This window comes from Hypanus sabinus, chromosome 24 (genome assembly GCF_030144855.1).
Source record: "Hypanus sabinus isolate sHypSab1 chromosome 24, sHypSab1.hap1, whole genome shotgun sequence".
In the NCBI taxonomy this organism is placed as follows: domain Eukaryota; kingdom Metazoa; phylum Chordata; class Chondrichthyes; order Myliobatiformes; family Dasyatidae; genus Hypanus; species Hypanus sabinus.
The window spans coordinates 12,346,673-12,358,749 of NC_082729.1; the positions used below are offsets into that span (position 1 = coordinate 12,346,673).

At 45.6% G+C, this 12,077-nt stretch overlaps 1 protein-coding gene across 1 annotated transcript in view; it reads left to right on the plus strand.

Moving 5' to 3' along the window:
• Window positions 1–244: 244 nt before the first annotated feature.
• The window catches only part of selenon (selenoprotein N), a 39,990-nt gene continuing 28,157 nt past the window's right edge, over window positions 245–12,077 (plus strand). Inside the window, exons 1-4 of the mRNA XM_059949278.1 lie at window positions 245–491; window positions 3,199–3,316; window positions 5,410–5,540; window positions 11,539–11,751. Of these exons, the coding sequence (XP_059805261.1) occupies window positions 291–491; window positions 3,199–3,316; window positions 5,410–5,540; window positions 11,539–11,751 (663 nt within the window). The 5' untranslated portion in view covers window positions 245–290. The remainder of the gene's footprint in view (window positions 492–3,198; window positions 3,317–5,409; window positions 5,541–11,538; window positions 11,752–12,077) is intronic.

Genomic DNA, 12,077 nt, shown 5'->3' on the forward strand with positions numbered 1-12,077 from the left:
AGCTCTGCGTTTATTTTAGTTCAATAAAAGGGATGGGGGTGGGGGCGATAATCGGGTAACGGAGCAGCTGTGGGAGGGATGTGGAGGATTTGGGAAGAGTTTCCCGGCTGCTGATTGGTGATTCCACTGCGATAGTTCCGCTCCTGTTGCAGGCTCCCTCGCTCCGTTCCCGGCGGCACGCAACCCTCCCGGGCAGAGGTGATGCGAGGATAAACAGCAGGCAGGGCAGGGCAGGGCAGGGCAGGGCAGGGCGCGGATGGACGGCGGCTAGGGTCCGGACTGCGGGGCGGATGGAGTCGGATGTGAGGCAGCGTAAGACCCCGCGGAACGGGGAGCAGGAGCAGGACCGAGGACCGGCCCCATCGCGAGTGGTGCCCGGCGGAGCCAAGAGCGGCCGCCCGGGGCTCCTGCTGCTGGGACTCGGGCTCGGGCTCGTAACCGTGGGCGCCGTGGGATGGAAATATTACACAGATTTCCAGCGAGCGAAGCAAGTGAGAGAAACCGCCGAAATTATTTTCCCTTGTTCGTTTTTATTGCTGAAAGCAAATAGGCAAACCTTGAAATTAAATGAAAGCTGGCGGGTGGAGGGAAGAATGAGGGGATTTGGGCTGAGTTTTCTGCATTGATTCACGGAGGGCAGTGTCCCGCCCCCACTGTTCGCCGTGTTCTCACCATTAGATCACACGGAGTCTTTCTCTGTTAAGTCATAGTCGCAAGAGTCTCACGGCGCAGAAACGGGCCCTTCGGCCCGTCTAGATCGTGCCGAACTATTAACTTACCAGAGCAACTCACGCAAAACGCTAGAGGAACTCGGCAGGCCAGGCAGCGTCTGTGGGACGTTTCGGGCCGAGACCCTTCCTCAGGACTGAGAAGGATGGGGGACGGGAAGGAGGCTAGCTGGAAGGTGATAGAAGAAGCCAGGTGGGTGGGGAAAAGATCAAGGGCTGGAGAGGAAAGAATCTGACAGGAGAGAAGAGTGCACCTGGACCATGGCTCTCCGTACCCCTCCAGCCCATGTACGTATCTAAATTTCTCTTGAATTAAAAAAAATCCAGCAAAATGTAGTAGAACGGTCCCCACCATTGAGCACATCTACATGAAAAGCTGTTGTAGGAAAGCACCATAATCGGAGATCCTCACCACCCGGTGCTGCTGCCATCGGGTAGAAAGATGGTACAGGAACCTCAGGATTTGCACCACCAGGTTCAAGTACTACCCCTCAACCATCAGGTTCTTGAATAAAAGGGGGTAGCTACACTTGCCCATTCATTGGGATGTTCCCACAACCAATGATCTCACAAAGACTCCATCTCATTATCTCATGTTCTCTTTATTTAGTGCTATTTGTTTATATTTGCATTTGCACAGTTTGTTGTCTTCTGCACTCTGGTTGATCTTTCATTGATCCTGTTATAGTTACTATCCTATAGATTTAAATGATTACGCCCCCAGGAAAATGAATCTCAGTGTTATATATGGTGATGTACTACAGGCGTCCCCCGCTTTACTCCACTTTGCTTTTACCAAAGACCTACATTAGTAACCTGTTTTCGGATTACAAAGAGGACTTTTGCTTTTATGAAAAATTTTCCCATATAATTAATGGTTCTGCGCTTTACGTCATTTCGGCTCAAGAAAGATTTCATAGGAACGCTCTAACTTTGTAAAGGGGGGGGCACCTGTATATATGTACTTCAATTTACTTTGAACTTTGAAATCAAACCCACATCCACTGCTTCCACTGGGAGATCTTTCCACCTGAGTGAAGAAGTTTCCCTTCAGACTTCCTTTAAGCATTTCACCTTTCACCCTTAATCCATGACCTGTAGTTCTAGTCCCACCCAACCTCAGTGGAAAATGCCTGCTTGCATTTACCCTATCTATACCCTCATAATTTTGTATACTTCTATCAAATCTCCTCTTAATCTTCCTAACCAAGTCCTAACCTTGTTGCCAGTTACAGGGAAAAGTTGAAATTGTGTACTTGAAACTGTAGAAGTTGGGTTTGGTGTTTAGTCCAGCTGGAACCAATTTCAGGGAGGAACTTTTACCTGCCAGTGTGTTCCTCCCAAATTACAATCCTCACCTTTTACTCTTGTAACATTGCCTGCAACTGCCCCATTTTGGCACTATAGGAGGTTGTCAATATGTACTGTAGGACAGCAAACAAGGGCATTAATTCAATTTCAGAGTGGTCAAGTATGGGCAGACACCAGGGTTAGCATAGTCCCACACCACCAGCTACAGGAACAGTTATTATCCCTCGATCAACAGGCTGCTGAACCGGCATGGATAACTTCACTCACCTCAACACAGAACTGATTCCACAAACTATGGATTCACTTTTAAGGACTCTACAACTCGTGTTCTCAAAATAATTAATTACTTTTTCATCTGTTATTATTTTGTTTTATTTTTGGACTTGCACAATTTGTTGTCTTTTGCATGTTTAGTTTTTCATTGATTCTATTGTATTTACTGTGAACACCCGCAGGAAAATGAATCTTGGGTTGTATATGGAGATATATATCTACTTTGATAATGCGCTGCCTGGTATGGTGGTAGAGGGAAATACATTAGAGGATAGGCTCATGGATGTAAGGAAGGTGGAAGGGCATGGTGTGTAGGTAGGAGGGATTAGTGTTTGATGGGTGTTTCTGATGAGCTTTTTAGCTGGTTTGCCACAACGTTATGGGCCGAATGGCCTGTTCCTGAGCTGTACTCATCTTCTTATAAAAAACTTTTTTGTGCTGGGAAGTCTGTATCCCTACTCCATCTCGAATCTGTGGTAACACACATGGACCACAGGGCATAGGAGCAGAATTTAGGCCATTCAGCCCATCGAATCTACTCCGCCTTTCCATCACGGCTGCTTCATTTTCCTTCTCAACCCCATTCTCTTGCCTTCTCCCTGTAGCCTTTGATGCCCTTACCAATCAACAGCCTACCAAACTAACTGCTGTGGAAGCCACGTCATTTAAAGCGGAGGTTGATGGGTTCCAGATTAGAAAGATTACGCGGAGAAGGCAGGTGAGAGTGATAATACATCAGCCATAATAGATTGGTGGAGCAACTTGATGGCCTGACTCTGCTCCTATGTCTTGTCGTCTGAAATTTTATTGCAAAATATTTAATGCTGTCTATTATGTTGACTTTTTGATCAATGGTTTGATTTTTAACTAATGCTTATTTTTACAGGATAATGCTCTGAAGACACTCGGCAATGAAGGCTTGTTCTTGTTTTCTTCATTTGACGTTAACAATGACTTGTACCTCAGTCCAGAAGAATTTAAGCCTTTAGCTGAAAAACTAACAGGTACAGTGTGCTGTTTTTGGTGTGGAAACTCACTGATGCAATATAGATTATTCAGCATTTAATGGCACATGCTGAAAATCCAATAAATGTATTCCTTTATTGTTTGATACAAAAAAAATTCTGAATTGAGTCCAATCCAGATTAGCACCTTAATTAGTTGTGTAGGAGCCATTTTCTGTCACGTGGGTTGGGGATTGGTAGAAGCAAATGAGTATAGTTATGTACTTGTTTCGTTAGTTGTCTAGTTTATTTGAGGGGGGTGCGCCCATTATTAAGGACCTCCAGGACCCAGGACATGCCCTTTTCTCACTGTTACCATCAGGTAGGAGGTACAGAAGCCTGAAGGCACTCACTCAGCGATTCAGGAACAGCTTCTTCCCCTCTGCCATCTGATTCTGAAATAGACATTGAATCCTTGGACACTACCTCACTTTTTTTTAATGTACATTATTTCTGTATTTTGTACTTTTTAAAAATCTATTCGATATATGTATACTGTAATTGATCTGGTTCTTTATTATTACTTATTTTATTTTATTTTTCTCTTCTATATTATGTATGGTATTGAACTGCTGCTGCTAAGTTAACCAATTTCACGTCACATGCCCCTGATAATAAACCTGATTCTGAATGGTATTTTTTGGCCTCTATGAGTACGTTTAAATACGTATAGAATTCTTGTTTAGTTCTACTGCTTAGTTACACCTTTTGCGATGTTATTAGAATGCTATCTTCGCTTAAGTATGTTAGTTGGACCATTAGCTTCATTACTTTGCTAATTTGAATGTTCCACTACTAATTTAGTTCCGTTTGGTTTTTGCATCGCTGCAAGATCGTTCATCTTTGCTCCTTTCGTAGTAAATGATCAAAAGTTCCTTTTTTTGACTTTGCAAACTTGGTTATTTCGAAGCGGGTCACACAGTGTCCATCTCCTGGCTTCGTCCCTCAGTGTTTTTGGTTTGTTTTGAAGTAACCGCTACTTGTTGATTGCATGAGAGAGAGAGGGGGAGAGGAAAAAAGAGAGAGGTTTACGCAGTCATTAAAACAGCAACCAATTGGGAGATGGGGTGGTTGTAGTACTGTATTGTTGCCGTTTCGGGTTGAAACCCTGATATGCCGACAATTCCTTTCCTCCCACCGATGCTGCCTGACACGCTATGTTCTACCGGCTGATTGTCGCTCCAAATTCCAGCATCTTGTCTGGAACAGAGGACTTTGGTAGTTATGGGGCAAGATTGGGCAGGCTGGGACTATCTCATCCGAGTGACAGCGGCATATAAAACTAGAAGGGGCATAGTTAGGATATTTTTTCCACGGTAGGGGTATCGAGAACAAGAGGGTGCGGATTTAGGGGGAGAGGATGGCATGGTAGTGGTGAGCACACCACTGTACAGTACAGCCGAACCTGGGTTCAATTCCCTCAGCTGCCAGTGAGGAGTTTGTGCCTTCCCTCCCGTGACCGCATGGGTTTCCTCCGGGTGCTCTGGTTTCCTCCCACAGTCCAAAGACCTACTGGTTTGTAGGTTAGCTGGCCATTGTAAATTGTCCCGTGATTAGGCTCAGATTAAATAGGGGGACAGCAGGACGGCGAGTCTCGAAGGGCCCGTTCCACATCGTATCTCGATAAATAAATATAACTAGATCTCAGATTCTGCAGGTGCCGGAACTCCAGGGCAACGTGTGCAGAACGCCGGAGGAACTCAGCAGGTCAGGCAGCATCGGTGGAGCGGAATAAATAGTTGACGTTTCGCGTGAAGTGTAGGTGGGAAAAGGCTGTCGGGAAGGGACCCAAAATGCCGACTGTTTATTCTATTCTGTAGATGCTGCCTGACCTGCTGAGTTCCTCCGGCGTGTTGTATATATGTTCCTTATAAATGGATCCCGGAGTTGTTGATGTCTGCGGAGCTCTGCTAGAGTTATAGACTCAGACATAATCATTATGTTTAAAAGGCAAACCAGCAGACCCTTGAGAAGGCCAGGGCTAGAATGCTTGCAGATTGGAGCAGACAGACTGAGGGGCCGGGGCGGGCACGGTGGGTGGGTGGGAGTGCTGTAAGGCTGGCTCTGATCCCGTGTGTTTTGTATGTGTACAGGAAGTATCCAGGCCCCTGTTTATGATGATGAAGCGGAGACAGACCCTGACGCAGAGACGTTGACGATTGAAGCTGCTTTCCGGCCGCTGCTCCTGGAATCTATGACCAAGAGCAAAGACGGATTTCTTGGAGTGAGTGGACTTTGTCTCCTGCTTTTTAATTTCTTCATCACCATCCTTATGTGCCGTGTCGTATGATGTGGGCGGTCATGGTCTTTCCGTATTTTTGGCAGATATTTCCACAGACGTGGTTTGCCATTGCCTTCTTCTGGGCAGTGTCTTTACAAGACGGGTGACCCCAGCCATTATCGATACTCTTCAGAGATTGCCTGCCTGGCGTCAGTGGTCGCATACCCAGGACTGGTGATGTGCACCAGCTGCTCGTACGACCATCCACCACCCACTCCTATGACTTCACCTGACCCTGATCGGGGGGGCTAAGCAGGTGCTACACCTTGCCCAAGGGTGACCTGCAGGCTTGGGGAGGGAAGGAGCACCTCACACCTCCTTTGGTAGAGACGTATCGCCACCCCACCGCCCACACTTTACATTTGTGTGTTCTGACTGTGGTCTCGTATCTCGCCAGAAGGCTCTGCTTTGGAAGCCATCCCCATTCGGGACACAACTGGGCCACTTCCCCAGGCACTTAGCGATAAAGGATTAGCTTTATATGCATCCAGTGCGATGCATCATTTGCATCAATGACCTAGTTCAAAGGGCACTTACAAGTACTACACAGTCCGCAATAGGCGCAGGAGGCAGCCCGCAAACCCACGCGCTCACGGGGAGAACGTGCAAACTCCTTACGGACAGCGGCGGGAATTGAACCCCGATCTGTCATCGCTGGCACTGTAAAGTGTAATGCTAACTGATAACTGCACAGTTACCTCTTCTTTTTGTGCTACTTCAGATTGCATGACAATCTTTGCACCTTTCTGTAGTTTTTTTGCTTGTTTTAATTATTATTCAGATATATTAATTATTTTTTATTATTATTCTGATGTATATAGTTTATTCTGTGAGCTTCATGTGAACAAGGAACTTTATTGCACCCCAGTGGATATAACAATAAACTAATCTATTTGGCTGGCTGGTGGTTCAGTGGCATCCGCGCTGGACTTCAAGGTGACGGTCCCAGGTTCGAATCCGGTCAGCTCCTTGCACACTTTCCATCCGTGCTGGGTTGAGCGTCGAGGTAGCAACTTGGCCTTGTAAAAGCAGACAAATGCCAGAGAACCGGGAAGGTTGCCGCCCGATGCACCACAAGGCGCGGAGAGGAACCGCCATCTAATCTATTAGTATTGGTTTATTAGAATTGGAGTTGGTTTATTTGCTGTTGCATGAACTGAGATACAGAGATAAGTATATAAAAGAGTTAGAAGTTATCTGGTCATTGTCCCACTGCTGTACATGGGATCTTGCTTTGTGCAAAGTCAGTGTTAAATTTTGACTTCGTCACAATAGTTATGTTTCGTTATCCCCACCTTGGCTGGAGCATTGAGTGGTTGTGAAAGGCACTACATAAACACCAGGTATATTGGAGAATTACGCGGGGCTAGTCAATTGTTTAAGAGCTTTATTTGTTTAGCGGTTTCCTGAATATCTCTGAGAGTCTGAGCGAGGGATTCGAGGCACTGTATGACGCAAATAGCTGAGTTCGAGGCTGAGAAAGGTACAGAGCCTATAAAAAGTATTCACCCCCACCCCCACCCCCTTGGAAGTTTTCCAGTTTTATTCCAGTGAAAGAGTAAGTGAAACAGTGGAAGTTAATGTATTAGTGGTCAATAAAAACAATCCATGTCCCCTACTCCCCCCTCTCTCTAACTAAAAAACTAATAGCACAAAGAATGAATACGTGACTATACTCAGCTTCTACCATGGCCCAAACTTTTAGACCGTAAGATATAGGAGCAGAATAAGGCCATTTGGCCCATTGAGTCTGCTCTGCCATTTCATCATATAACCATATAACAATTACAGCACGGAAACAGGCCATCTCGGCCCTTCTAGTCCGTGCTAGTCCCACCGACCTGCACTCAGCCCATAACCCTCCATTCCTTTCCTGTCCATATACCTATCCAATTTTTTTTTAAATGACAAAATTGAACCTGCCTCTACCACTTCTACTGGAAGCTTGTTCCACACAGCTACCACTCTCTGAGTAAAGAAGTTCCCCTCGTGTTACCCCTAAACTTTTGCCCCTTAACTCTCAACTCATATGCTCTTGTTTGAATCTTCCCTACTCTCAATGGAAAAAGCCTAAACACGTCAACTCTCTCCATCCCCCTCATAATTTTAAATACCTCTATCAAGTCCCCCCTCAACCTTCTACACTCCAAAGAATAAAGACCTAACTTGTTCAACCTTTCTCTGTAACTGCTGAAACCCAGGTAACATTCTAGTAAATCTCCTCCGTACTCTCTCTATTTTGTTGACATCTTTCCTATAATTCGGTGACCAGAACTGTACACGTCTTCCCAACCATTGAGGTCAGATTAACAACTGGTCTATAGTTTTCTTTCTTCTGCCTCTCTCACTTCTTAAAGAGTGGAGTGACATTTGCAATTTTCCAGTCTTCCAGAACCATTTCCAGTAATTCTTGAAAGATCATTACTAATACCTCCACAATCTCTTCAGCCACCTCTTTCAGAGTCATCATGGCTGATCCATTTTCTCTCTCAGCCTCAGTCTCCTGTCTTCTCCCTGTATCCCCTCGTGCCAAGAACCTATCAACCTCTGCCTTAAATATCCCAATGACTTGGCCTCCACTGCTGCCCCTGGCAACAAATTCCACAGATTCACCACTCTCTAGCTAAAGAAATTCCTTCTCATCTCTGTTCTAAAAGGACTCCCCTGTATTCTGAGGCTGTGACCTCTGGTTCTACACTCCCTCACCATAGGAAACATCCTCTCCACACACACTCTATTGAGGCCTTTCTATGAGGTCACCCTTTATTCTTTTTTTTTGTTGCATGTCACACAACAAACCACAAGGACCTGAGTTCCAGGGAAAAGTTGAACGGGTTAGGACTTTATCTCTGGAAACACAGGAGATTGAAGAGAGATTTGATAGAGGTATCCAAAATTATGAGGGGTATATAGATAGGATGAATGCAAGCAGGTTTTTTCCACTGAGATTGGGTGAGACAAGAACTAAAGGTCATGCGTTGAGGGTAAAAGTTGAAATGTTTAAGTTGGAGCATGAGGGTAAACTTCATTCAGAAGGTGGTAAGAGTACGGAATGAGCAGATGTGGGTTCAATTTCAACGTATTAGAGAAATTTGGATAGGTACGGGATGGTCCGGGTGCAGATCGATGGGACTAGTCATATTAATAGTTTGGCATGGACTAGATGGGCAAAAGGGCCTGTTTCTGTGCTGAGGTGTTCTATGACTCCATGTAATAAAGTTGATCCTTGATCCTTGAACATTCTAAGCTTGAAAGATTCTCCTTTATATTATACTGTAACTTCCTAGAGCAATCATTTAACAGGAAATTAAACATCCACATGATGGTAAATGGGCCATTTAGTAATTGTGTCCTGATAGAATTGCTAATGAAGGCATAGTGTATGATCCCAGGTGATTTAATACGGAGACCAGTAACTAGAGGAAGTAGGTTTAAGGAAATATTAGAAGGTAGCTCAGAGGTCAAACAAAAAAATTGCTCAGCAATTAGCTGGGTCAGGAACTTGCTGTTGGAGGGAATGGTGGAGACGAGCCTGTTTGTGTTTCAGACAAGCCTCTGAAGACTGCTAACCTAAAAGGCTGAAGACCAAGAGCTGGGATATGGAATAGCTTGTAAAATCTATGAGAGACGGAATTGTGGTGGTGTATGGTTCTAATTTAATACCATTGCAATGTGAATTGAATTAAAAATCACTCACAGTAAAAAAGAAGGTAAAGGTGAAGTTCCGGGCAGCAACCTTGCTGTCTCTTTAACATTTATCTGTTTTTTTACGAGGCTGAACTGCCAGCTCGATGCTCAACCCAGCATGGATGGGAAGCATGCAAGGAGCTGGCCGGATTTGAACCTGGGACCACTCAGCTCAAAGTCCAGCACGGGTACTATTATAGCACCGGCCGGCTAAGTAGCTCAGATTAGCTTACTGTTATATCCACTGAGGTGCAAGGAAATTCCTTGTTGACGTGAAGCTCGTGGAACCCGGCTGGATTCGAACCCAGGGCCATTTGTTTCTAACTTTAGGTGCGAATACCACTAAAACACCAGTACAGACAAAAAAAATAATCACCCAGTGGATCCTTAATTCTTAAATTAACAAATCCTTGGATAATGTACGATCCTTAAGGTTGTTACAGCCAGGGGTGGGTAATGGGGACAAGCTCCAACTAGTTATTAAATGCTCCCAGTGGTGTGCGTTGCAAATAGCCTCTGTTAACCAAGTCCAGCTCCTGGCCTTCATGTGGGGCTTAGCTACTAACCCTGGTAGAACCATTTCTACAGACAGGAGAACGGGCAAAGGTGGGTTATTGGTGTCTTAGATCCAGTTGCTTCGAGCAGGTGGGGTTCTTCCGCCATGGTTGGCGGCTCATCCAGGAAAAGGAGATCTCTGATCTGAAACCTGCACTGCCTTGCGGCTTTACCCTCTCATGGGGGAGGCTTCGGGAGTAAACCCCGAGGCAAAATCCAGAGTCAGGGTCCCTAAGGCAGTCCTACATTGAGTTCAACGCTGACTGGCAACTCCTGGTGCCAAACTGTATCGGTCTCTGCCGTTCCTTTGGGTTCATCAGTTGTGTGGAGAGGGGGAGCTTGCTACCTGGGCCACAGCTTGCTCTCCGTATCGTACTGCCCAGCTTGTGTATCTCGAAAGCTAGGACACAATATCTATGGTCGACCCTGACCAACGCAGGCCTCACTGGACAACAGTTCAAAGAAATCAGAATCAGGTTTAATATCACCTGCAGACGTCGTGAAACCTGTTGACTTTGCGCAGCAATACATTGCAATACATAATAGTAGAGAGAATAAACTGAATTATAGTACCTATATTTATATTAAATAGTTAAACTAAAAGGTAGTGCAAAAAGTTGGAGATTTAAAAAAAAGTGGTGAGGTAGTGTTCATGGGTTCAATGTCCATTCAGAAATCGGATGGCAGAGGGGAAGAAGCTGTTCCTGAATCGCTGAGTGTGTGCCTTCAGGCTCCTGTACCTCCTCCCAGATGGTAGCAAAGGGAAGATTGCATCTCCTGGGTGACGGGGTACTTAATGATGGATGCCGGCGTTTTGAGGCACCGCTCCTTGGAGATGTCCTGGATACTATGGAGGCTAGTACCCATGATGGAGCTGACTGAGTTTACAACTCTCTGCAGCTTACTTCGACCCTGTGCAGTAGACCCCCCCCCCACCCCCCCCCCACATACCAGTCGGTGATGTAGCCAGTCAGAATGCTCTCCACAGCATTGTTGTCTTTGAAGAAACTTCAGTTTTGCGGTGATTTAGGTTTGAATAGCTCGTCAGAGTTACAAAAAGTATAGAACCATTTTCATGGATTGGCAATAAACTGAACTTTATTACAGATAAGTGAGTACCTGATAAGATAACAACAGTTTACAAGCACTGAAAGGAATGCTTCACACTCAGGTTGGAGGAGGAACACCTTATATTCTGTCTGGGTAGTCTCCAACCTGATGGCACGAGCGTTGATTTCTCAAACTTCTGGAAGTTGCATCCCCCCCCTCCCCCTTCACCATTCCCCATTCCTGTTTCTCCCTCTCACCTTATCTCATTCCCTGCCTATCAACTCCCTCTGGGTCTCCTCCCCCTTCCCTTTCTTCCATGATCTTCTACCCTCTCCTGTCAGATTCCTTTTTCTTAAGCCCTTTATCTCTTTCACCGATGAACTTCCCAGCTCTTTACTTCACACCTCCTCTGGATTTCTCCTATCACTTTCCACCTTGTACTTCTCCCCTCTCCTCATCTTCTTGGTCTGAGTCCTTCCTCCCTCCCTTTCCAGTCCCGATGAAAGGTTTCGACCCGATACGTCGACTATTTATTCCCGTCCTTTGACCTGCTGAGCTCCGACAGCATTTCGACTGTGTTGCTTTGGATTTCCAGCATCTGCAGTTTTTCTCTTGCTTCAGAAATTGTGACCGTTTCCTTGTGTTTCAGGTCTCTCGTGGCTCTCTATCGGGACTGAGGAACTGGAAAACTCCGGAACTGTCCTCTAGTGTGTTCAGTACCAGCCTGTTTAAAGCCTTCCTCCCTCTCAAGGATAAAATGGAGCTGGGAGAGGCATGGTGGATAATCCCCAGTGAGCTCAACATCTTCACAGGATACCTCTCGAACAATAGGTTTTACCCTCCAACACCGCAAGGAAGAGAGGTAACGTAAGGAGCTTTACGAAAATGATTTCCGGATTGAAAGACTTGTCCGATGAATGCCTGATGACTCTAGGCTCTAATCACTGGAATTCAGAAGGATGAGGGGTGACCTCATTGAAACCTATTTATTGAATGTTGAAAGGCTGCAATAGAGTGGATGTGGAGAGCATGTTCCCTACAATGGGGGAGTCTAGGACCAGAGGACACAGCCTCAAAATAGAGGGGCATCCTTTTAGAACGGAGATGAAGAGGAATTTCTTTAGCCAGAGAGTGGTGAATCTGTGGAATTCTTTGCCACAGGAGGATGGGTATATTTAAGGCAGAGGT